The sequence below is a fragment of the Carcharhinus amblyrhynchos genome, chromosome 24 (assembly GCF_965287045.1).
Source record: "Carcharhinus amblyrhynchos chromosome 24, sCarAmb.v2.hapA, whole genome shotgun sequence".
NCBI classification, from domain to species: Eukaryota; Metazoa; Chordata; class Chondrichthyes; order Carcharhiniformes; family Carcharhinidae; genus Carcharhinus; species Carcharhinus amblyrhynchos.
Genome location: NC_137347.1, coordinates 38,851,097 through 38,878,388, shown reverse-complemented (window position 1 = coordinate 38,878,388; position 27,292 = coordinate 38,851,097). Strand labels below are relative to the sequence as shown.

Below are 27,292 nucleotides of genomic sequence, written 5' to 3'. Positions count from 1 at the left end.
AACGGGCAGAGAATTCCAGAGATTCACCACCCTTTGAGTGAAGAAGTTCTTCCTCAACTCCGTTCTAAACCGCCCCCCCTTTATCTTGAGGCTGTGCCCCCTAGTCCTACTGTCTTTTTTGAGTGGGAAGAGTCTCTCCACCTCTATCCTATCCATCCCATTCATCATCTTATACGTCTCAATGAGATCTCCCCTCATTCTTCTAAACTCTAACGAGTACAAGCCTAGTTTATTCAGCCTCTCCTCATAGCTCAATCCCCTCAACTCCGGTATCAGCCTAGTAAACCTCCTCTGCACTCCCTCCAAGGCCAAAATTGCAAGGCCAACTTGGCTCACCAGTGGAAGATGGAGGGTAGACCTGTCACTGTGAGCTGGGATCCTTTCTGCTTAACCTTAAATCATCTTGCAGGCCAATATTCGAGCGTATTTAATGTGATTTCAAGATGCCAGCAATATCTTCAGTATTTGAATGGCTTTGGATGAAGTTGTACAGTTTTGATCTTGCTGCCATCACTGTAGGAACGTTGATGATGTAACCAAAGAGTCGGCCCCCATTGTGACCAATGGAATGCAATGGTCTGAGATTCCTTCAGGTACAATAAGGCACCACTGGTGCTTGACATTGTAAGTTCCAGATTTACCGTGATCTACACTGAGTGGCAAAACAGGCTTGAGGAGCTGACTGGCTTCCTCCTGACCCTGTGAGTGTAAAATCAGTCAAGCGCCCAGTTCGGTTGGAAAAGTACTCGGGCGTGGTTTGAGCAAGGGTTTTTATCCGACATGATGTCAGTGGAGGAACTCGTGCCTCTGAGTCAAAGGCTTGTGGGTTCATGCCCAACATCAGGTACGTGAAGCACATAATGTGGACAGACACTTTCTGTGTAGCACTGAGGAAATTCTACATCGTTCTAAGTGTTGGCGTTTGCATGAGGTGTTTAAACGAGGTCTTGTTCACGCTTGCAGGTAGGCACAGAAGAGCCCGTGATACTGTTCTTTGAAGAGCAGAACAGTCATCCTGGTGTTCTGACCTGTGTTCATGCCACTTAAAAATTCCTCTTTCTGGGACCTACTTGTTCACAAATTGGCTCCTGCAATTCCCTCTATTACAATACAAACAATTCTCAAAAGTTCATAATTGGTAGTGAGGCACTTTGGAACATCCTGATGTTATGAAAGGTGTTAAATAACTAAGTTCTTTCTATCTTTTTATTAACAAGTGAACGGTAAGTTTGGTTTCCTGTGTCCAGCCTATCAAAAGATTGGAAAGTAAAAGGCTAAGTATGCTCTAACTCTGAATTCACTTTCTTGAGTTTTTTTTCCCTGTCTCCCCACAATCCCTTTCAAAGTCCATAAGACCCATCTGCAGTGGTTAACACTGTTGCCTCATAGCTCCAGGGATCCAGGTTCAATTCCGGCCTTGGGTGACTGTTTGGAGTTCGTACCTCCTCCCCATGTCTGCATGGGTTTCCTCCGGGTGCTTCGGTTTCCTCCCATGATCCGAAGATGTGCAGGTTAAGTGAATTGTCTAAAGCCCCTTACGTGTACAAAGATGTGCAGTTAGGGGGATCAGCAAGGTACATAGATTCACGTGGATAGGATCTTGATGTGATGCTGTTGGAAAGTCAGTGAGCTGAATGGCCTGCTTCTGCACTGTGATCCTATGATTTTGACCCAGTTTCCCAAAAACAACTGACTGAAGTTTCCTTCCAGGGCCCTGATGTTGCAAATGGTGCCCTCTCCTTGGGTATGGTCACCTACCCTTTGGATATTTCCTTATGTTAAAGGCATTGTATATATTGTTTGTATAAATGTACATCTTTGGAACTCCCACCTGGCCAAGATTGTCAAGGTGCAACAGTTGGGGCAAATGAGAAGGAAAAGAAATTTGCATTTAACTATCACCCTTCACAACTAAAGAATGTCCCAAAGAGCTTCACAACCAATAAAGTACTTTTGCAGCTTAATCACTGTTCCAGGCAGCCAATTAGTGCACAACACTAATGTCAGTGTGCCAACTAGTATCTTTTAATTGTCAGTTACCATCAACTAGTGCATTTGCCATGGCAACAGCGTTATCAATCAGAATCCACCTGCCAATCAATCAGCACTGTCATTACAATTTTGTTGATTTCCTCCGATGTTGTACGCTTGCGAATGTCCTGACGAGTCCAAAGTGAAAAACTTTGACAATAAATGTCTTTTTTTTTCCAGCCACACTCATGTTTTTATGATGCCCATTTGAGGGATAAATACTAGCCAGGACACTGATATGTGCCCTCTTCCTGCCACTCTCGCCTTTCTATAAGTCTTCATTTCCCCTATATTGCTGTTGCCGTTCCAAATTCTAGAATCATGCCTTACATTCTCCCTTACATTTCTCCCCTCCCTTCCCCTGTCTCCGTTCCTGTCTACTGCTCTTTTGTCCTGGTTATTGTCCAATTCGCATCTAAGTGCTGCCCACCGCAAAAAATATCACACTGCGCTGCTTTCTGTACTCAACTCCTGTGCCCCTTGTATGATTTGCTCTCGAGGAGTGTGAACGCAACACTGTCGTCGGCCTACGACGAAAATCCGCCTTCAGCTGCCGGTTACACAAACTTGCACATACAAATTCACCATGCTTAAATAAAAACCAAGCAGCACTTTGTTTTTTGCAGCTTCCAGCTGACGAGAGTCTGTCCAGGGCTTGCGACGTTACCCTTAATTTATTTTCCTGCTTGTTTTTTTAAGTTAACGAGGGCAAAATAACTTCTTGAGTGGGCAAGGGGGGGTGTGCAAGAGAAATGTGTGGACCATAATGTAAATATATGATAAGATAAATAAGGCCACATTCTGTGGTATGTAATTGCATTGTCAGTGTGCATTGCAAGAAAGTTTATTTTTAAGTTAATGAGCGCTAAATAACTTGATGGGGGGGAAGAAACGTGTGGACTATAATGTAAATATACAATAAGAGAAATGAGGCCACACTTTGTGGTTTGCAACTGCATTGTCAGTGCTTCGAAAGAATTTTTTTTCCTTCTAATATAAGGAGGGCTAAATAATTTGGTGGGGGTGGGTTTGGGAAATGTATACACCGTAATGTAAATATACAGCAAGAGAAATTAAGCCATAGTTTATAGTTTACAATTGCACCGTTAGTGCTTTGAAAGAAAGTTTTCCTGCTTTCTTTATAATTTAACGAGGCCTAAATAATTTGAAGTTGGGGGGGGGAGAGGATATGTGGACCATAATGTAAATATTACAATAAGAGAATTTAGGCCACATTTTGTGATTTGCAATTGCATTGTCAGTGTTTTGAAAAAAAGTTTATTTTTAATTGAAGGAGGGCTAAATAACTTGACTGGGGGGGGGGGGGGTGAGAACTGTGTGGATCTTCATGTAAATATACAATAAGAGAAATTAAGCCACATTTTATGGTTTACAGTGGCGCTGTTGGTGCTTTGAAAGAGAGTCTCCTGCTTTTTAAAAAAATGAACAAGAGTTGAGTAACTTGGGGAGGGGGAATATGTGGACCATAATGTAAATATATAAAAGAAATTAGGCCACATTTTGTGATTTGCAATTGCATTGTCAGTGTGCTTTGCAATAAAGTTTATTTTTAACTGAAGGGGAGCTAAATAACTTGGTGTTTGGGGGGGAGGGGGCGAAGAAATGCGTAGATCTTAATGTAAATATACAATAAGAGAAATTAGGTCACATTTTGTGGTTTGCAATTGCATTGTCAGTGTGCTTTGCAATAAAGTTTATTTTTAATTGAAGAAGGGCTCAATAACTTGGTGTGGGTTGATGGGGGGAAGAAATGTGTGGACCTTAATGTAAGTATACAGTAAGAGGAATTAGTCCTCATTTTATGGTTTACAATTGCGTTGTTAGTGCTTCGAAGGAAAGTTTCCTGCTTTTTTAAAAATTTAATGAGGGCTGAATAACTTGGGGGGGTGGGGGAATATGGCCATTCTCTTCTATAATGTAAATATGTAAGAGAAATTAGGCCACATTTTGTGGTTTGCAATTGCATTGTCAGTGTGCTTTGCAATAAAGTTTATTTTCAATTGAAGGAGGGCTAAATAACTTGAGGTGGGGTGATTGGGGGGGGGGGTGGTGGAGAGAAATGTGTGGATCTTAATGTAAATAAACAATAAGAGAAATTGGGCCACATTTTGTGATCTGCCATGGCATTGTCGGTGTTTTGAACCGAAGGTCTGGTGTCTTTTTTCCTCCTCCTTCCCCAGCCCTTGTATTTTGCACTGCTGAATTGAGTTTTAAGTTGTGGGAATGAAGGAGATTAATAAAGTGTGGAAGGGTTAGATGGTGGTGAGGGTGGGTTTTGAGGAGGGGAGGTGAAGCTGGCACCTGTTTGCAAGATGCAGTGAGGGAGACAAAGGCAGAGAGGGAAGTGGGTGGGGGAGGGGAGGGAGGCTGCCCTCGCCCAGCATGCCTTGCGCCTGAGTGTCCCAGCGTAGCGCCATGTTGTAGACAGAGCAGCCTCGGAGAAAGGGGAGGGGGCCGCAATCCGCTGCAATCCGCCCTCTCTGCCCGTGAGTACCGCCGCCCGACCCCGCCAGTCGACACCCGAGACGCCCGGCCAGCCGGCGGGCCCGATATTGAGGGGCGGCGGGGCGCCGGAGGGGGAGAAACGGTGCGATTACTTTTCCTCCCGCGCCCCCTTTCTGCCCAGTGTTTTGAGCTCGGGGGCCATTGTTGTAATGTGTGTGTGTGTGTATTGGGGGGGGGGGGAGGGGAGGCACAGGCAGCATTGTCACTAATGGGGGGCACTTTAGGAGGGGTAAAGGGGGTCCATTTAAAGGCTGACCCACTTCTGCACAAAGCCAGATGCTTAAAGTTTGCGGGGAAGGCCAAAGAAAATGTGCTGCTTTCAATTATTTCAGGAAACCGAGGCTTTTTTTTACAATGGGGAAGGGAGGCGAGTTTCAGTGCATGAGACAACTGGGGCTATTTTCACCATTGCAACATCAATTGAAATATTTGTTTACTGGCTCTGAAATAAGCTTGAAATCGCCTGAATCAAAAGGGTTGTGAAATGGGGGGTGGTGTGTGGAGGGCATTGCACTTGGGTGAAACTAAGATTTTGTTGTGCAAAAAAAAGGGGGTCAGCTTTGCTGTGAAATTATCTGTGGGCACTTAAGTATACTTGCAAAAAAAAATTATTTTTTTCTCTCCTCTCGGTGAGAATGGGTTATTTTGCTCCTCATTAAGGTACAACAAAAAACAAGGTTGCCTAAGGGGGAGGGGGGGATGGGGGAGAGAATAAACACTCTTCAGTAAGTTATAATTCCCATATTATTAAACGACGATGGGGCGAATAGTAAAATTTGAGAGAGCTAGTTCGTGTGCAGGATCAGTTTGCGTTGAGAGCTGGTATTGTCTAAAATTCAGATGTTAGGGTGTTTATTCTTTTCTTTGTAGGTGTTGGTGCAGCCCTGCCAGGCCTGTAATTAGGAAAGTTGTATGGTTTCTGCATACGTCCCAACTGTGGCTGTTCCTGAAGCATACATTTGAGTTCAAAATGAGGATTTTTTTTGGTGTTAATTTTCAGACTCGTGTGCTTTTGGATGATGCACATTTTACATTAACTAGGGAAGGAATTTTTCTTTTGGAGTGTATGTTCTTTTTTACATGATTTCAGCTGAGGGTAATAGTTGTACACACAGACACATTTTGATTACTCAGTTTACTTGGCTTTTTTTTGTTTAATTTATCTTTAGTGTAATAGTGCAAAGTGTATTTTAACCAGCGCAATGTTTTATTGAAAGATGTGTGAAATGCATGGGCTTGCTTAGTTGACTGATAAAATTCCCCTCACTCCTCTTTTTCATTTTTCTTTGGATGTGTGTGTGCTGGGCTTCATGTTCCTTTTTTAATGAGGCTGCGTGTATAAAAAGCATGGTTGACTAGGGGTGTGAATTACACAGAATTAAGAGGAAAGCTTGTTTCTAACTAAGCTGCAATTTAACGCCTTCCGGTCACTTCTGTTCAGACTTTGTATATTTTTAATAAATGCATGTTCAGACACACACATATAGCGATGCGATGGCAGGCTCATTCACTATTCAAAAACCTAATTGAAATAATATAATTTCCATTTAGTACCAAGGAATTAGGAGACCATGAAAATTTGCAGTGTGCGTGGAATATCCCCTGCCCAGCACTTCTAGTATTTCTGCACAATGTGTATTTTGGTTTCTGTTTGTCTTTGAATCTCTATATTCTGCAGTGCCAAGACACATGCGTGGTTGGGGGAGGGGTGAGGGGGTTGTTGCTTGTTCAGTGCTCGTCAAATATCATTGCTATATTTTGAATTTCCGTGTTAATTTGTAAACTTGCATTTAAGCACATGGAAAATAAGAGGCAGGGGGTTACATGGTCATGTGCTATTCAAAGAAGTAATTAATATTAAAAAAAGTCTTTATGGCATGTGCCCCTGAATTTTATGATTTGATTTTTACTTTGTTGTAAAGTATGTGGCAACACATGGGATGTATTGAGAGATTCATGTACTGTTCAAAACCATTTTAATGAACCCCCGTCCTGTTCAATTTTGTTTTCTGTTTGCTCAATGTGTATGTGGATTTAATTCCTGAAATATCTTGGGATGTTCACGTCCTTATTTCTGAAGTCTTATTTTTAAAGGAGGTGGGGGAAGCTCCCTCTGTTCACATTTGCACGTGATCATTTTTAAATTAACAGCATATTCCAACACGTGGAGAACTTGGGGCAGGGTTTGCATGTTGAAGTACTATCAAAGCCCTCTTTCAGTAAGGAAATGTTTCAAACTAATTGCCATTTTATATGGCTCGGGGGGGGTGGGGGAAGCATATTTTTAAATATTTTTAAAAAAAAAGAAACAACATTCTACTTTCAAAGTACACACTTTTAATGTTTGCAAAAATATCTAAAACTGCTTTATTGTTTGTGTTTTGGTTTGCAGGTGTAGGTGGAATGGTTGTTCCCTGTGTTTTTAAGGTATGAATGAAGTGCTCTGGCAGGACTCCCTCCCCCAGCAGCCGTATCAGCAGCAGCAGCCGCCGCCTCAGGACAGTTTCGGTAACAGCGTCGCTCACAACATGCCCGTGGTGTTAACAGGACCTTCCGCTGCCGGCCCCCAGCAACAGCAGCAACAGCACGCCGCCTCCCAGGCGCTGGCCGCCGCCTCGGTTTCCACACAAGGCCCTGGCTCGATGGGGCCGCCAGTGCCAGTAGTTGTGCCGGCGCTTGCGCTAGCCGCGGGCCGCTCGCAGGACGATGCCATGGTGGATTATTTCTTCCAGCGGCAGCCCGGGGAGCATCTGGGGGGAGGCGGTGGCAGTGGAGTAGCTGGGGGTGGTGGTAGTGGAGGTGGCGGAGGAGGTGGTGGAGGCAGCGGTTACAACGGGAAGCACCGCTGGCCTACAGGAGACAGCATCCATGTTGAACATCACCAGGTCAGTGGCTTTCCTTATTGTACCAAACACTCAGATGTTTCCTAATCGCTCACCCTTAATTACATACAGCCAAAAACACATTGCAGCCAACAAACATCTCAACTTGCATTTCACTGTTACAACAATACTTATATAAATATTACAAATATTTCTTATGTAATCTCTTGAGTCAGAAGTTCAGGAATTGGAGCCTCGCTGTAGGACTAGTAGAGATATGTCAAGTCAACAACAGACCATTTGGCCCAACTGTTTCTGCTACACATGAGCCTTCGCCAACCCTTCCTCTAAACATGACTACTTTCTCTCTCCATGTATTTATCTAGCTTCCTCTGAAATGTATTTATGTTATTTACCTCAGCTCTTCAGTATTAATGGTTTCACATTCTGGCACCTTTATGGATTCCACACACAACTTATTGTTGCTATCTTCTTTGATGGTCCCTAGTTTTTATTTGTCCCACAAATGAAAATCACTTCTCTCTATCCATTTTGTCAAACCCTTAATTTTAAAGACCTCTTAACAGGTCATCTTTCAGCCTTTCTTTCCTTGAGTCAGAACCCTAATCTGTTTTGCCTTTTCTGATAAGTAGACTTTCAGCCTGGAATTATCTGTGTCAATTTACTGTACACCTCCCCTGGTGCCTCACTGTCCTTTTTATAATATGGGGTCCAGAACTGTGAACCAAAAATGGTCCTAAGCAAGGTTGACCAACTTGGAGTCATTGAGTCCAGAGTCATGGCCACCACTTCAACAGCTTGCATTTATTTTCCACGTGGCATGTTTTGAATGAGATGTTAAAATGAGGCCTAGCCTGTTCAGGTGGGCATAAAATATCTTGCAGTACTGTTTAATGAAGAGCAGCGGAGTTCTGGTATCCAGGCCAGCATGTACTCTTTAATCAAAAGCAGTATATCTGAGATTTTATTGCTTTTTCAGTGAGACGCTGCAATGTTCAAGTTGGTTGTTGCATTTGCCCACTTAACATGCCGACATTCAAAAGTAATTCATTGTATACAAAGCATTCCCGAAGGCACTGAATCTTCTATCATGCTTAGGAAATGGTGTCATAGGCACCATCCAGTACTTTATCAAAGCAACCGTTCTTAATGTGCAACAGTGATGATTGACAGTGGGAAGTTGCAGTCCACATTTGTCTTGTCTTCACCCGACGAGCTCACTTTATGGCAGAATTCATTAGGTGGAGATCAGGAGTGAAAAATTATTGCTTTTTTTTTAAATCTGCCTATTGTCACCTGGTTAGAATCTTGAAATGTCTGTACACTAACACAAAAGACTGTACTCGCCAGAGAGAAGGCTGACCACACCTCAGCAATTAGGGATTGGTAATAAACGCTTGGCGGTGCCCACATGCCGAGAACAAATTTAAAAATAAACACACATGGAAGCTGCGGCCAATTGAGTTGCCTCATCAATTAGCAAATTGATTAGAATTAGTGACGTTTTGCCTTGATTAGCACTAGCTCAACCATTTATAGAGAGGACATTTCTTTTGAACACAAGCTTAATTTTTCTTTGCCTGATAAATAAATGTATGTGCAAAAATTACCTTTTAGTGGGAGAGTGGCTGCTGGTGTTGCAAACTTTACCATAAGTAACACATAAGAGTATTTGCCATATTAAAAAAAATGTACAGTGTACTGCTTTCCTCTTTGCCACATGAGTTTTGGTTAATGACAGATTGAGTGGCCAGAAGTGTTGAGTAGAAAGCAGACCACTCAACATGTGCATCTGTTTGATAGGTAGCATAAGGGAAATAGTTTTTTAGTTGTGTCTACTGTGGAATTGCTTACATTTGTGCAAAAAAATGTTCACTTACAATCTGTTTGATAACTGTGAAACAAATCCTGCAGTCCCGTTGCTGCATGCATTCACATTGCTCCTTGTGGAAAGCAAAAATAATTTAAACTCTGAATATAACCATTGCTGGCAGCGTAGATTGAGAGAGAATCAAACTTGACGGCAATTGTGACAATGCATGTTAACTGATTTCACGCAGAGAAAGAAAGAAATAATTCTGATGTTCTGCTAATACAATTACTCTCGTGGGATATGGACATCATTGGCAAGGCTAGCAATTCTTACCTCTCCCTCAATTGCCCTTGAACTGGGTGACTTGCAGGACCATTTCACAGTATCTTTAAGAGTCAGCCATGTTACTATGGATCTTGAGTCATTTGTAGGCCAGACCAGGTAAGGATGGAAGATTTCCTTCCGTAAAAGACAAGAACCTCAGTTTGTTTTAGTTCAAATATCTGTGGCTGGAAACATTCTATTGCATGCTGCATTGGTTTACAACCTTTGCAGGTAATAGAGTGTATTCTGTTTTTCATGTGACAAGTTCCTCATCTTCAGTTCACTCCTGGAGGGATGTTGGGAGACAATGCTGTATTTGTCCTAAAATTTGCTCCGTTTGTTCGTCAGCATTATTAAAGTATAATGAGCAATATCATTGAACAATAGTCAAGCCATTATTTGTAGCATGAATTAGCAAACTGCCAAGTCAACATTGAGTTCATAATTTACTAGTTTGTTTCAGTAATGAGTTTCTCTCCTGTCTTGCACTTTAAGCTTTGTGCGTGTGTCCTGTAACCCATAAGATCTTTATTCAAGTGGCTGCACTTTGGGCTTGAGCCTTAACCAGTGACTATTGATGGGCAAGTTGGGACAGTAGAGGATTTTGCATTCACACCTGACAGCTGCAGATATGCTCCTTTCTGTATTGCTCATTTAGTAGTGGTTAAATGTAAGGATCATAACTTTTCTGCGGTCAGTTGTCGTACTCAGCTGTGATTTAAACACGTGCATTTACCTGTGTCACCAGGTGGTATGTAGGGGTCTGCCTTTGTGGAATCACAATTGTTACAGCCCAGGTGGGGGCCATTCAGCCCGTCGTGCCTGCACTGACTCTACAAATGAGCAATGCACCTGGTGCCATTTCCATGCCTTCTCCCCATAACTGTTCATGTTCTTCCTTTTCAGATAATCCAATTCTCTCTTGAATATCTTAGAATTCCTTCAGTGCAGAAGGAGGCCATTCTGCCCATCGAGTCTGCACCACCCACAATCCTACCCAGGCCCTATCCCTATAATCCCATTCAATTTATCCTGGCTAATCCTCCTGACACTAAGGGAACCAATTCAGCATGGCCAAGCCACGTAATCTGCACATCTTTGAACTGTGGGAGGAAACTGAAGCACAGGGAGGAAACCCACACAGACATGGGGAGAAAGTGCAAACTCCACAAGCTGAGAATTGAATCCGGGTCTCTGTCGCTGTGAGGCAGCAGTACTAACCACTGTGCCATTGTGCTATCAATTCAGCTGGCTTCCATTTCAAGATATTGGCAGTGTAGTCCAAATCTGAACTGCTGGCTGCATGAAAAAATCACTCCTCTTTATTGCTTCTTTTGACAATTACCTTAAAGCTGTGCGCTCTCTGTTCTCAATCTTTCCACCAATGGGATTGTTTTTTTCCCTATTATCCAGATCCTGCATAATTCTGAACAGCTCTATCAAATCCCCACCTTTCCCATCTATCTCTACAAACTGATTAAACTGTGGATGCTGGAAATCTGAAATAAAAGCAGAAAATGATGGAGAAACTCAGCCAGTCTGGCAGCATCTGTGGAGAGAGAATCAGGGTAAATGTTTCGAGTCTGTGAAGAAGTCATATGGATTCCAAACATTAACTCTGTCTCTCTCTTCACACAGATACTGCCAGACCTGCTGAGGTTTTCCAGCATTTTCTGTTTCTACGAGCTAATTTTTGGAGGAGGCCTTTAGAAAACAAAATAACTTTTCACTTCTGTATTTGCTGCCTTAAAATTTGATCCTGGGGAACACAGAAGTGGAAAACCCTGAGTACAGTGTCTACAGTTGGACTTTATTTTGGCTCAGTAAAGACCTGGCACATACCTTGTTTGGTTTCTGATCTGGACGGGGGGAGCCCAGCATTGGGGGAAGGGAAGGAGGCAGCTCATTCAGGATTCCATGAGACAGAGCTGCAGTGTCTGCTGTGAGCTGCCATCTGATGGCAGCTCCTAAATTTACACATGCCCATTGAACAATAAAGCTGTTGAGGCCCATTGGACAATAAAGTTGTTGGCCTTGCTGGGGCTAAGTAGTTGTGGCCTCCAGAGGAGGAAGTGACAGAGAATTTCAAACAGAAAAGTGGAAGTTGGTGGTTTACCTTTCACGTTCTGAGACCCCTAGCATTTTGGTTAAAAATTTCAAATGTAATTTATACCATTTTAGTGGGAAAGCAAAGTAATTTACAGGACTGTTGCAACTAATGTATACAAGTTTTTGCACTTCACTACTTTCATAGAATCGTAGACCCCTTACAGTGCAAAATGAGGCCATTCGGCCCATCAACTCTGTACCGACTATAATCCCACTCAGGCCCTATTTCTGTTACCCTCATTTACCCTGCTGATCCCCGACACTTGGGTCAATTTTGCATGGCCAATTGACCTAACCCACACATCTTTGGACTGTGGGAGCAAACCGGAGCACCTGGAGGAAACCAACACAGACACGGGGAGAACGTGCAGAGTCCGCACGGTCAGTGACTTAAGGCTGGAATTGAACCTGGGTCCCTGGTGCTGTGAGGCAGCAGTGCTAACCACTGTGCCACCCACTATTGTTTAAATAGTGTTGAGGCATTTTAATTTCCAAGTCACTCACTGAAGTTCAACTGAGCATTTTTGATGTTTTATACTTAAAAAAATGCTTAACTGTGGAAAGCACCAGATGGCAAGGATATCACTGAATATTTTGGAAGATATGTTTATATTAGCATTGTCGAAGGTTCAGTGTGTTAGTGTTTTCATGCTGTAACGTGGTAGTGGGAGGCAGCTGTGAATTAAAATACATATGCATGGAGTGTCTTCAAACACTGAAGTACTAAATTATTTTGTTTCATTTTAAACTGGTCATCTGTCACTTCAGTTTTAACTCACCTGAGACTTGTACTCATCTATTTTTCTCAACTTACCTTAAAACACTTTGGTTGCACATTGCCTGTCATCTCAGTTTCAAGGTATGTAGAGAATTCCTTAAGGAAAGGTTTTGTTTTCCTTCTAGTTTCTCTAAGCAGTTTTCTTTCTGCTCCCATTCTTCCCGAAAGGCCTTGGTTATAAAATTGGGATATGATTCAATGTTTGGGGCTTGGGTTTGAGTTGGCTTTCACTTGACGTTCAAGCATGTGCATTTCTTCCGTACGTTTCATGCTCCAGAACGGAGGCAGGTATCCTGCCAATTCCCACCACCTCATCCCAATCCATTGGCACTGAACCACTTGTGCTCCATGCTGGGACTGGCAAAATCCCGGACTTGGGATCAAACCCAGGGCTTCCCGGGTCTAGGTATTCATCAATATTGTTATCATCGTTTGAAATTAACATAGTTGGTGTCCAAAATTAATACTTTTTGTTCACAACAATAAAATGAGCAGTAAATTTCAAACGTTTGGGGTGAAAATAATAAAAAGCATAGACAAAGGGCAGGAGAATGGAACTAAGTGGGTGACCATTGTCACCTCCGGGCATCACTATCCCATCGCTTCCTCTTTTAGTCATTCATGTGACATGGCGTCACTGGCTGGCCAGTGTTGATTGCTCATTCGTAATTGCCCTTGAAGCTGAGTGGCTTGCTAGGCCATTTCAGAGGGCAGCTGAGAGTCAGCCACATTGCTGTGGCTCTGGAATCATATGCAAGCCAAACCAGGTAAGGACGGCAGATTTCCTTTCATCAAGGACATTAGTGAACCAGATGGGTTTTTCCAGGCTGTCGACAATGGTTTAATGGTCATCAGTAGATTCTTAACTCTAGATATTTTTTATTGACTGGCCGCCTCCCATATCCCCCATCTGGAGTCCTGAAAACATCAGTTCATTTGAAACTCTCTTTGCTGTATCATATTCTGCACATTGTTCTGGACTGTCCTGCTGGCCATCAGCTTTGTTTCTCCAGTGTCTCAAATATAAAATTCTCATCCCTGTATTTTGTTCTCTTCCAGGCCTTACTCCTCACTTGTCTCTTGTGCCCTCCCACCTTAGAACTCCATCCTTATAGACCTTCCTTAACTCCTGTTTTGCATCTGTCACTTAAGTTGTCTGCTGTACCACATTTGGGCTTCTCTTTCTAAACTCTTTGAACCTTCCATCTCCCTCTTTAAGACCCTCCTTAAAGCCCACCCTTTAACCAGCTTTTGGTCTCTTTTGGATTGGTACTCATTCTTAACATGTTGTGTCATAAGAAATGTGGTTGTTTATTTCCTTATGTCAGAGATGTTCTAAATGCGCAAGTTATAGATATTTCAGATGTATTGTACTGTAAAATTATTCAAATTTATGAAAACTAATTTTTGAGGCGCTGAGACCAGAATTAAAATTATATCCATGCTGAAAGCAACTGTGACCAATGTCTGCAATTAGATTGCGCATCCAGCTTGGTTACTGGACTAGACCATGAAAGCAGCAGGGTTGTAAGAAATCCCACTGGTTCACTGATGTCCTGTGGGAAAGGAAATCTGGTTTACCCATTGTCTTTTAATGCCTTCTGAAATGTATTTGCAGGTGACTTGGTTAAAAAGCAATTGCTGCCTTGGAATTCCCTAGCTAGCATCATTATGGGAGGAGTACTTTCACCATTGGGACTGCAGTGATTTGGGAGTGCTCATTGTCACCACCTCTGGAAGACTAGGGATGGGCAAATGCAGTATCACCAATTTTGTAGTAACATTTTAAAAAAAATCTTGGCACAAATGTTAGAAATGTATCCTTATCCTTTGACTAGAATTAAGGACAAGAGATCATATTAAATTGATCATTTTTGTTCAGAAGGCTATATAAAAAAACTAACTAAACCATGGAAAAGACTAAAAAGAAAAATTATTTCTAAGAATTAAACTGTTACTCACTGGATAAGCATGTCCAGCCATTGAGACACCAAAGCTTTTTACTTCATGGCTCATGTGTATTCCAGTACAGTTCAGGTGGAGGCCCTTGGTCCTGTTACCTGTATTGCCAGAGCAATGCAAGAAGTAATCGCAGTGTCTCACTCTCCATTTTCTTGTATTTTCCTCTGCTTCTGATATTTATTTTTCCTGTAAAGGATGCAATGGCTTCTGCCTTAACCACTTCCTGTTTCAAAATATTCCGTCTTCTTCAGCCTTCTGTGTAAATAAATGTCTCAGTAGAAACTCATAATCATTAGTGACAACTTTTTAAAAGAGAAACGGGACTTTAAAAAAAATTCTTTTACTGGAGCAGCGCTTTTGCATTCTGTTTTCATGTGTATTTTCCAGAGAGCACTACAAGCAGACTTGTAGAGCTGACTATCAAAGGAGTAAACTCAGCTGAGTAGCCAAAAACTCCATAACCCCAGGGAAAAATGTGTATTGAACTGAGTCATTTCACAGAACTGAATGATTGGTTGATCCACCGGACTCTGCACACGGTTGATGCTCGAGAAACAAACATTACTGGAGTAGCTCCCAGGCTGTAAAGCCTGGGCTTATTTTCTTCGGCTAGATGTGAAATGAATAAACAGTCATTTAAAGTACTGTTCCCTTTTGTTAGGAACGGGGATCTTTTGGATCAGAATTTTGCAGTATATTGTTGTCTATTTGCTTATCAAAAGTGAATTAGGACTCAGTTTGGTGATAATTTTGTTGCATGAGGTAGCAAGGGTCTAAATGGTGTACTGGTCCTATGTTTCCTCTGTTGTTCCACACTAACAGATTTTCAGCACAGCTGATATATGTGCATTGCTTTTGATCTTTTCCCTGGAATCTTGGTTATGTCTTCCCTATCTCTGCAGCAAATCTTATTCAACCTCATGCACCTTCATTTCTGAATTCCCATCCTCATTTTCTCCTTTGCTCCTTCATCTGGTTTGTGCGTTGGCCTTTTTTGTTAAGTCTGACGTTAAATAATTTAGTTGACTTGGGTGTCCCAAGGTGAAGGCAGGGAAAAATGCCAGGATTCTTGCCACTAATTGATATTGAGTAACTTGTGCAGAAAGTGTGTACTTTGCCTCAGTTGAGAACAGGATTGGGCTCACCTGTGATGCCTTAATAAGCCACTGACTTCCATTGCCTAGGTTGACAGAAGAATTTGTCCTCTAAATCTCTCCAGCTTGCTTTGTTCTTTGACCACGTTTTTAGTAACGCTTACAGGGAGAGATTTTTCCTCTGTCCCCCGTGACAGAGGAAAACAATACATGAGGATGAGAGGTTGCCATAATTTTATTTCCTTTGCTCTCAGTCCAAGACTGCCATCTTTTACAGAAAGTTGTATATGAACACTGCTCATTGGTGTCTGGATGCAGCCGTTTGTTTATTACTTATCTGTATCATGAAACCTAGGCCAACTCTTTGGGGGATTTACTCTTTGGACTGGTGTTTGGGATCTTTTCAGTGATATTAACTGCTGCTAATCATATATAGTCTCAATGAGGATGGTGGTCTTGGACTGTGTGGAAATAAACAAAATTGTGCTTTTTACACATTAGTTGAAAGGCAAACAACCTCTCTTCCTCATGTATGGTTTTCCTCTGTCATGGGGGTCTCCCTGTCAAACCACTGATGGATGTGAATATATATAATATTGTGTATTTAACTCACTTGACAGCTTACTACCTTTAGCAGCATAAAGTCAGAGGTGTCAATTTCCATTCTTGACATGCTGTGTTATGTAAGCGTGAGGCCCAATTGATTGATAATTGATCTTGGCTATCCTAAGTTAGGGTGGAGAAATTGGCTTGAATTCCTGCATTTGGTTTGTTGTTTGCGGATCACTGTTGGGAACTGCAGTTTGAAGTTGTTAAATGAAACTCATTGCCAGACCACACTGACCCAAAGTGGCCACTCAACTGAGATGCTGGAGGATATCCTCTAGCAAGTGTGGCCGCCTCATCAGAAATCAGTACATTCAGGGGATTTGGCATAAGAGATTGGGTTTATAAAATAGATACACTAATTTTGTGTAGATATTGAGTAGGAAAAGTCCAATTAACAATCAAGATATTCCAACTTAGTTGAAAACAAATTTCTCCCATAAACAATTTGGATATATGGTTCACTTATTCTGGCGGACGTTATTTATGAACAGAGATTTAATACTTTTTCATTTGCCACCAAAAATATTGGTGACTTCCTAATTTTTTAAGAGGGATTTATGGAGTGAACATTAATATAGCTGTATATTCAGCTGGATCAGAACTGTAGAGACAGGAGCACTTTTTAAAAAAAAAGATGCAATGGTTATTTGAACTTGCTGTCTGATGGACCTGTGAAATAAACTTGAGCAAATCAGTAAGTTTTAAGATGGTTTATTTGAGATGAGGGGAAAAACTTGACTTTTTTTTCTGGTATTGATTTAATATATGCAGTAAGGCATGCAATGTATGTAACGTTTAATTAGATAGACTTGTTGAACTTGTGTAAATACTGGCAAGTTTGTTTGCTTAATGGTTTTTTACCTCATTGAGAAAAGCAAGGAACGTTGTTCTGATCTGACATTGTCCTAAGATTTATCAGACAGGTTACACAAAGGGTGGTGGGTGTCTGGAATTTGCTGCTCAAGTTGGTGGTTGAGGCAGAGACTCTAAACTCTTTTCATAAGTGCCTGGATCTGCTGCAAGCTACAGAGCTATGGGCTGGATGCAGGAAGGTGGGATTAGAAAGGGCCTGTAGGTTCTTGGGCTGACATGGAATGGCGGCCTCCTGAGCTGTAAGTTGCCACTGGTTGTGCCGAGTGAGGGCTGGTTGCAGCAAATAGCTGAAGAGACAGCAATCACAAGTTTAACTGAACTGCAAGTGCAAGCAGCAAGTAGATTGTGCCTGGAACTGGCTTTGGGGATTGAAATGCCACTGCTTTGATAACCAAATGAATGATGGTCAAGTGTCTCATCCTCATCCTCCTTCCCCCACACACCACCCAGTTATGGTGTTTAATTTCTTGATATAAGTAGTTGCTTTTCATTGAAATTAAGTTGTGAATCTTAAGATGTTGCTTGTGATTCCAAGCAGGCATATTTCAAATTCAGTATAATAATATCTTGTGTACTGTGAGGTCTTGCAGCAACAGTAAGATCTGAGCCAGATAAAACAGATCTAATGTTAATGAAGGAAGCCACTCATTTATGTTTGGGCAGCATTCAGCATCACTTTGAAAATGTATTTTTATTTTGGCCAAGTTTTTGCTTATCCTCCTGTGGGGAGTTAGATATATTACTGCTTGATGTGGTATGTCAGGTAGATGCTCGTGTCTCTCAAGTGGCCCCCCTGTGTGGGTGGTTCCTTATGGCAAATGTCTCTAGGTGTTTCTAGAGATGTAGAGGTAGGATTTGCACTGAAATTAAGTCAAATCTAATAGACACACCTGAAGTACTGAGTCAGTAAGCTCTAGTAGGGAATGGATAGTGATTGTTATTGACAGGTTTGACAAACCTTTTGTTATCCCACTCCCAGAAATCAAACAAAGTTCACTGAGCCCAGTTGGGAGTATTATCTCTGGCTTTGCCAACTGAACTATCAGGGAAATCATGATTTCTTCACCTGTATGTTAACAACAGCGCTTTTATATCTGGCTTTTGCACCGATAAATTGGAGTCTGTAAAATCGATGATTCCGATGGGTGAAAATTGAATGCAAGCATTTGTTAATAACCATGTAAACTGTTGCATTTGTTTCTTTAATTCCATTTGCAAGTAAATCCAATCAGACTAGTTCTTTGAATCAAGTGGCCCCTTAATCATTGGGGAATATTGAGGAAGTATCAGAGAAACAGGGAGGCTGCAGAAGGACTTGGACAGGTTAGGCGAGTGGGCAAAGAAGTGGCAGATGGAATACAATGTGGAAAAGTATGAGCTTATGCACTTTAGAAGGGGGGATGGAGGCATAGACTATTTTCTAAATGGGAAAATCCTTTGAAAATCTTAAACACAAAGGGACTTGAGAGTCCTTATTCAAGACTCTCTTAAGGTTAATGTGCAGGCTCAGTCGGCAGTTAGGAAGGCAAATGCAGTGTTAGCATTCATGTCAAGAGGGTCAGAATACAAGAGCAGATGTGTACTTCTGAGGCTATATAAGGCTCTGGTCAGACCCCATTTGAAGTACTGAGGGCAGTTTTGGACTCCTTATCTAAGGAAGGATGCGCTGCCTTAGGAGGGGGTCCAGAAGAGGTTCACAAGAATGATCACTGGAATGAAGAGCTTGTCGCATGAGGAACGGTTGAGGACTCTGGGTTTGTACTCGTCAGAGTTCAGAAAGATGGGGGAGACCTTATTGAAACTTAAAGGATACTACGAGGCCTGGATAGAGTGGACGTGGAGAGGATGTTTCTACTAGTAGGAAAAACTAGAACCAGAGGGCACAACCTCAGGCTAAAAGGACGATCCTTTAAAACAGGGATAAGGAGGAATTTCTTCAGCCAGAGTGTGGTGAATCTGTGGAACTCCTTGCTGCAGAAGGCTGTGGATGCCAGGTCTGTAAGACAGATAAATAGCTTCTTGCTTAATAAGGGAATCGGGGGTTATGGGGAAAAGGCGGGAGAATGGGGATGAGAAAACAATCAGCCATGATTGAATGGCAAAGCAGACTCGATGGGCTGAATGGCCTAATTCTGTTCATATGTTTTATAATCTTATGGTCTTAAATGCCCGATTAGGAACTTGGGCTTCTTTTCTGATAGTTGAGAATTCATGAAAGAAACGTGGTACATTGTGATGATTGACTTATCTAGCTATGCGTTTTCTCTGCACTGGTCTTCAAAGAAGACAACTACTGGATGGTCCTGGATTAATTACACTATGAAATTCCTGCTATACATGTTACCAATACATTGATACAAAGAGAAATTTAGCTTGCGTTGTGGTCGTCAATTGTAGGAGCCAGTGACTGAAGAACATGATGAAAATGCCCACCATTTTATCAGTCTATTTACTCCAGTCAGAATGTTGCTCATGGTGCCAGTTCCCTCAGAGTACATTTTTCAGGTATTGGAGTGCATTGGCACTTCAGGACAAAAAAATTCTCTTTTGTTCACTCGGCACTTATTCCCAATCTTCTAGGGTTGAAGAAGAATTGAGAGGGCAGTCTACTGTTTACTGACAGGAAGTCACCAATCATGCTTTCCTTTTTGGAAAAGCTCTTGAGTCTTAAATTCAATCCCTGATCTGTGCTGAGTTGACCAAGTCTAGTGGTAGAGCCACCACAATTAGCCTCTGCTCTTTTGAGGTAGGAAGAAGAAGATGGGAAATTGACCAAGGCCCTGCTGTGGCTGCTGCCCCCTGTCCAGTGACCACTGTTGGAAGTGTGTGTGCGTTGGTGTAGGTGCTGGATGCTATCTAGTTCTTGAGTTTGCTGTGGCATATGATGCCTTGTCATTAAATAGCCTGCCTGCACAGTATAAACTTGCACCTGAAGTAGAAGAGGGAATTTGACTCCCATAACACTGCCCCATCTAAAGGTATTAACGCAATGAGGAGGGTGTGGATTAACTTGTCAGAAAAGGGTGAGCTATCGCAAACATCGGAACACCAGTGAGCAAGCGATTGCATGCAAAGGACTCCACTTTGCTTAGACCCTTGTTACCTACTCTCTGCTGCTTGTGGAGGTACTAGTGTCAAGCCAGTAAAGCATGAGAGAGATATTGCTTGAAAATAAGTGGTATATGGCTGCTACTAAATTTCACTAATTTTTAAAAAATCTTTAGACCTAATGCTGGCAAGATTTGTGCAAATCCCCCTTCCTCTTTATCCTTTGCTTCAGAGGTCATGAAATTGTCTCATTTAAATGTAATTGGCCCATAAAATGTTCTTGCTAATTCCCCAATTGGACAATTCATGTTTAGATCCCTGTTTACTATGAAGTGTTGTGGCTATAAGCTGTTTGGAATTGGATTGCTATTTGGATCAAATAATTTATTTCCAGAATTATGTCTAAAAAACTCTTGACAAATCCTAATGCTTTCCTGATCATAAATGAGATCTATATATTTGCTGTTTCTTTGTTAATGCTTCTGGAGAGATATTGACTGTCGAGCAGGATACCGGTGGAATCAGATAAGGGCATTGCTACAGATACCTTGCCAAAAATAACTTGAGTGCACTTGGTACACTAGCAGAAACTGCATTCAGTTTGGATCAGAATGCCAGAAAATAGTAGGATGAGAAATTTTCATGGACTAAAATTTATACTAGCTTGATCACCCTTTGCTGAGGTTGGCAAGGTGGATTTTATTCTGAATATTCAGAGTAATTCATTGTCCTCGTTCTGTTTTGGATCATGTATGCCACGTGTGAATGTCCAGTCTGTTCTGGGTTAAAATTTGGTGAATAAAGCAATGCAGCTTGGTGACAATGACAGCCAGCTGTGATACCCTTTTTCAAGGCTAGCTAGCCAGTGTAAATTGGGTGTGCCACTGTGAAAGCATTGCAGCCAGGTCCAAACTTGCCCCTACTCCAATTTGACTCTTCCCAGCTGAATCTGGTCAGGATGCATTAAAGAAGATTGGGATTCGGGATCTGCCTCTGGTTCCTGTTTCTGGTCCCCAGCTGCTGATGAGAGTTGTAGTGAGATCAGATAAGGCCAGGAATTGAACCTGGCCCCTTTTCAATCTGTGGGCACAGGCAGTTCTTTCATAAGACAAATTATCGAGGTTTTATTAATGGTGAGAGCAAAATCCAGATGGGTGTCTTCAGTTTTGTCTGCTGACATATCAGAAAAGACAGCAAGTCCAAAAAACTGCAGTGCAGTTTTCAACACATAGAGTTCACAATCTTGTATATAGATGAGAGAAAACTTTCTGTGCACTCAGTGCTGTTACTAGCATATCCAAGGATACGGGTGGGGATACAAAACCTAGTATCTACATCTGTTTGGTGGGGGGTAATCCATTGTAACTTTTGTTCTCCAAAATTGGGTAGTATAACTACTGGAGATCTCCAGTGTTGTTAGGTGATGGTTGGACTACTTGAGTGGCTGCGTTGAGAATGATTCACCAAGAAGCATCTTGACTTAACTGTGTCTGTGCGAAATCTGGACATTTAAGTTCTTAGTTATTGTAAATTGTAATATTGATTCTGCTCTGCATCTTAACCTTCCGAGCATTCTAGACTTTGTGCTGGTGACCTAATTGCAGGAGCTACTTTGGAGACTTATGAATGAAGCAGTGGGAGGGAGTAAAAATGATCGTAACAGCATAACTGGCCTGTTAATTTTTAGGTTCAGCTTTGCATGTTGCACTTCAGTTCTCACCTTCTGTTTTAAATTGGCAAACCGTAGTGCCAGGCCAAAGTTCCCATTGCGGGGAATAAAGGATGAAAAAAGGATGGGCGGCATGGTAGCACAGTGGTTAGCACTGGTGCTTCACAGCGCCAGGGACGTAAGTTCGATTCTTGGCTTGGGTCACTGTCTGTGTACATTTGCACATTCTCCTCGTGTCTGTGGGTTTCGTCCGGGTGCTCCGGTTTCCTCCCACAGTCCAGAGATGTGCGGGTTAGGTTGATTGGCCATGCTAAATTGACCATTGATGCATAGGTTAGAAGATTAGTGGATAAAATATGTACGGATATGGGGTTAGGGCCTGGGTGGATTTGTGGTTGGTGCAGACTCGATGGGCTGAATGGCCTCTTTCTGTAATGTAGGGTTTCTGTGATTTCTGTGAGTAAAGTAAATCAGAAAATAGCCATTAAATGTCTTGAAGCTTGGGGTTTAAAAGCCTCTAGAGGTTTTAATGTTTAACCATTTTACAATTGTGTTTGAACATAATTGATGTTGATTTTTTTTAAGAATACAGACAGAAGGAAAATAGTGATAAAAGGGAACTATCATTTGGAATTCTAAACATTCAAGATAAAAGTAAAATCCTCTTGCCAATATATGTTAAATATGAAACTCGTGGCAAGCAGGGTGCTAGTGGCTAGTGAACTTGGTTGCTGGAAATGCATGTCTGTCTCTCTGATTTCTGCTTTGAAGTTGCTGAAGAATCCACTATTTTTAATGAGCATTATATACCTGGCAGTTCTGGCCAGAATCTAGCTATTTTCTAAGCACCCTCCCCAGTTGAAAATCCCTTTCCTCTGGACTCTGTCTCAGCATTGTGAAATGGAGCTGGAAAGCATCTTTGTCAGTGCAGTTACTGGTATGCTTGTGCATGTATCTCTCATGTCTTGAACTTATGTAATTTTAGAAAATGGCTTTTATTAAAAACATTTTTCCAGTTTCCAGTCTGGTGTCCAGAGGAGCCCAGTTGAAGACCAATATCATAAACTGAGCACCTAGGGCTTGTTTTGAGAAGATAGTTTCTCTCACAGCCATATTTGTTTTCCTCCTTGCATTCCCTTGGTAAATCTGACCTTGCATTTTGCATAACTTAAATGGGTAAGTTTCACAGAGAGGTAGTGCTTGGAGTTCAGAGCACTAATGTGCTTTGTATCCTGCTGCTGCTCTCCCTCCCCCAGATACAGCGGGAATTTGTGTGAATCTGAATAGTATGTTGGAATTATTGCAGTTCTGCATCATTACTGACCGTACTCTGACAATGCTGACCCCTAGAGTCTTGCTTTGTGGCAGAACATTTACTGGTTATTTTTGCTTTTTGTAAACAGGGAAAATGAACAGGACAAAGGTAGTGAAAGGGGTCGGATGGGGACGCAATGGAGTGAAAATAGACATAGCAACAGGCTCAGACAGATGGAGGAGTGTGGGGTATGCAGTCTGGCCTGGGTTTACTGTGTGATGGCATTGCCATGGTCACGGCATTAATCTTGTAGCAATTGGATTTCGTAGCTTCCAAAGGCTAGAAATCTGATATAAAAACAGAACATGTTAGTCATACACAGCAGATCAGTTTGCATCACAGAGAAGGAAAGGTGGGTTGTTAACATTTGTGTGTTACCTCTTGTCAGGCAAGGTAACACCTGGATCACAAATGTAAATTTCTCTTTCTCAGATGCTGATCAGCCTGCACCAGTCTTTGGTTTTCATTTCAAAGCTTCTGAACTTTATTCTAGTCGCTTTACTGCTGAGTGTAGTGGAACAAGATTATAGACAGTACAAACAAAAGTAAAATGGTACAGAAATGTTGGCACTGAAGCTTTTGTGGGTTTGTAACAATTTTTATTGTAAGGCAGAATGTGTTGAAACAATCTCTTCAAGTTACAAATGTGGCTTCTGTGATGCCATTAATTCTCACAGAAACTGTCTAAAGGAGCTTTTTGTTGTTTTCTGAGTTTGCTGAGTGAAAGAGTTTGGAATTATGGTTGAGAAATCTTAAACGAGTTTGAGCTGTTGGGCTTTGATTTGGAAAAATCAACATCATGAAGATGGAGACCTGTATTCAGTGGCTTAATTGGAAAGATATTTACTGTAAGTAATAATCTGACGATAAGCCTCAAATTAATCATTGGCCACGAGGAATTGACCGTTAGCTGCCAAACTTCAGGATAAAAAAAGGCATGGTTGCACAGTGGTTAGCACTGCTGCCTCTCAGCACCAGGGACCCAGTTGTGTCACTGTCTATGTGGAGTTTGCATGTTCTCCCATGTCTGCCTTGGTTTCCTCCCACAGTCTGAAAGACATTTTGGTTGGGTGCATTGACCCAAACAGGTGCCGGACAGTAACTTCATTGCAATGTTAATGTAAGCCTTACTTGTGACTAATAAATAAACTCTTGGTAGTTTATTAAAAGATGTCAGGTAAGCTGGAAATTAGGCTTAAAATACATTTTTTTTCCCATAACTTGAATCCACCAATTAAAGCAAGTTTTAAAGCTTAATTTGCAAATAAAACCTCTGATTAAAAAATATATTTTTAAAAAAGATCAAGCAGATATATGCTTTATGCGACAGATTTCATTTATTTACCCACAACACTGTAAACCTTGCAAAAATGATGTAAAACTACAAGTTCCTTCCACCCAGCAGGCCTCCATTAACTCCTGCATTACTTCAAATGCCATTTTGTGATACTTCTGGCCCCAGGGTGATGCCAGATGGTGTAAGTGCTCAGTATTTCTGAGGTGATACTGAATGACATCAGTAAAAATGTTGCACATTTGAAAAGGCTGCTGATGTAAATATGTGCAAGTCTCTCATAAAATAACTGTGTTTGTAGCTTAATTCTAATGCCATGAGAAAATAGTTTTTAATCATAATTTTTATCTTTGTATTGTCCTGGATGGCTTCATGCATATATGTACATTGCACACAGTCTAATCAAACCTGATTGCAAATTTTGTGCTGTGGTGTTTTATGGGCCAGGCTGGTTGTATGTAACCATGTTGCCCAGCAGGTTTCAGTAAACTCCACCTATTCATATGAACACATTATGGTTTGTTTTAACTCCATTTATCCCTGGTTTCTCAGATGGTGCTCAAAAAAATCCACTAGCCTGGAAAAAGCAGTAGAGAGCCACTTGAAGCTGAGTTTTCCTGCTGCTAATCTCTGAATTACAGATTAGGAAATGTTCAAATTCGGTGAAAATACCCACCCATAAAAAATGAGTCCGATCTCCCGCACCTTGGTGGGAGAATGGCTGCCTCATTATAATTTAAGGGAATGGTTTTGTGTGTCGAGTAATATAGGTAGTCAGAGATGCCAGTGCTCCATTATTTGTTGCATGCGAACTGCATTTTGGGAAGTAGTGTAGTACTGATTGTGTGGTGCTGAAGATTCCTTTTGTTCACTTTAGTGCTTGGTGTGTTCTCAAGTCCGCTATTAAGTGGCAGGTGGCCTGTTCAAGGACTTCCTTGGTTGTCTGTTTTGACCAGCTGCTTGAACAAGAGTAAGCAGCCTCTATGTAGCCCGTGAGCCAATTGTGACTAAGTGAGCCCTAGCAATCAACCCACAAGGACAAGGCAAATTGTTATTCTTTGTGCTTCTGTTAATTGCTGCTTTTCCCTGGTTCAGTCGAATGAACCTGCAAATTTGGAAACGGGGTTTTTCTTCACGCTGATGTTGTAATGGCTAAGTGAAATCAGAACACCAATAGCATCTGAAACTTGAGATGCATGCAGATCAATGGGACCATTGAGTTCCCCAGTAAGATGTTAACTTCCAAGTCTCCATGATTTGCAATATAAGTTGTTGAAGTAGAGGAACTAGGGTATTCTTGTATGGGCTATTAACAGGGCAGGGGCACCTGATCTTCTCTCATCCCCCTCCCCATTCGTGATGTCACAGTTCACTTGCTGTCATTTCAGAAATTGAATGGAACGAGCAGAGAACCTGGCTAATGTATGTGCTGTAAAGCATAGGAGCATCAGTGCACTAGATTATGGAGACTTGTTATTTTTATGGTTATATTTACAGATTCTTAGTGGCGTAATTCATAATCAGCAATTAACCCATGGAAAAGTTTAAGGTGCTGTGAAAACAATTAAGGTGCTTTATGATATCATGAGGAAGTTACTGTGACACTTTAATGTATACTGTGATATCATAATCAATTGAGTATTTTTACTCCAGAATAAGAATTATGTAAGTTATGAAATCCATGTGGAAGTCTGAGTTACATATAACACTTGAAAACTGAAAGATGAGAGTAAGTTCAACAGAATGCCTGTATACTTGTTTTGAGTTGATCACATTGCAGGAGATGGCATAATATTGGCTCGTATTGAATTCACAAGCGCCATAGTTCAAAGTGAACTCGGTAAGAAAGTTAGAACTGTTGAGTTGTTTGTGTGTTTTCAGAAGTAAAAAGCTTCAAACACTAAAAATGAATGTTCTCTCCCTTTGGAAATGATGACACTCTCATCAAAAATTTGCATGATTGTTAGCGTTTGCTAAACCGGGTTTTCATTTCCATCCGTATAAACAGGGAGTGAAAAAGCCTTTCAACATGCCTGTTATTTTAAGTTCGTGAAGGATTTTTAGGAACAGGAAAGAGCTGTGTGCTAGACAAGCATGTCCCTTTTACAGTGATTAGTCGACTCTGCCTGCATCTGTCAATCCCTTCTCCAGTTTTCTCTGGAATCCAACTACTTCCATTAGGTTTTCTGGATAACTTCGCTCAACTTCCCCATTACTCTCCCATGTTCAACTTTTGCCCTTTGATGTCTGTAACTTTCATTAACAGTACATCATTGAATCCATACATCATTCTGAACAAGACAGATACATGACAGTGACATTTTGGTACTATAATTGCTTATTTGCTTGCAGCACAATCTGTGTTACATCTGTATACCTTATAAGAACATAAGAAATAGGAGCAGGAGTAGGCCATCTGGCCCTTCGAGCCTGCCCCGCCATTCAATAAGATCATGGCTGATCTGTCGTGGCTCAGTTCCACTTTCCCGCCCTCTCCCCATAACCCTTAATCCCCTCTCTTATCAAAAACCCATCAACCCGCTTCTTGAAAATATTTAGCAAGGCAGCCTCCACCACTTCAACGGGTAGAGAATTCCAGAGATTCACCACCCTTTGAGTGAAGAAGTTCCTCCTCAACTCCGTTCTAAAACGCCCCCCCTTTATCTTGAGGCTGTGCCCCCTAGTCCTACTGTCTTTTTTGAGCGGGAAGAGTCTCTCCACCTCTATCCTATCCATCCCATTCATCATCTTATACGTCTCAATGAGATCTCCCCTCATTCTTCTAAACTCCAACGAGTACAAGCCTAGTTTATTCAGCCTCTCCTCATAGCTCAACCCCCTCAACTCCGGTATCAGCCTAGTAAACCTCCTCTGCACTCCCTCCAAGGCCAAAATATCTTTGTGCAGGTGCGGCGCCCAAAACTGCACACAGTACTCCAGCTGTGGCCTCTCCAATGCCCTATACAGCTGCAGCAAGACCTCCCTACTTTTATATTCAATCCCC

The 27,292-nt window shown here is 41.7% G+C and overlaps 1 protein-coding gene across 6 annotated transcripts in view; it reads left to right on the top strand.

Moving 5' to 3' along the window:
- The window catches only part of pum1 (pumilio RNA-binding family member 1), a 149,203-nt gene that overhangs the window by 40,603 nt on the left and 81,308 nt on the right, over positions 1–27,292 (top strand). For 4 of the 6 annotated variants that reach the window (XM_080211296.1, XM_080211294.1, XM_080211295.1 and 1 more), the window contains exons 1-2: positions 4,463–4,639; positions 6,950–7,442. In XM_080211296.1, the coding sequence (XP_080067422.1) occupies positions 6,987–7,442 (456 nt within the window). In that variant the 5' untranslated portion in view covers positions 4,463–4,639; positions 6,950–6,986. Of the gene's footprint in view, positions 1–4,456; positions 4,640–6,949; positions 7,443–27,292 lie in introns of those variants that run through there. The other 2 variants (XM_080211291.1, XM_080211293.1) reach the window with 2 other exon arrangements.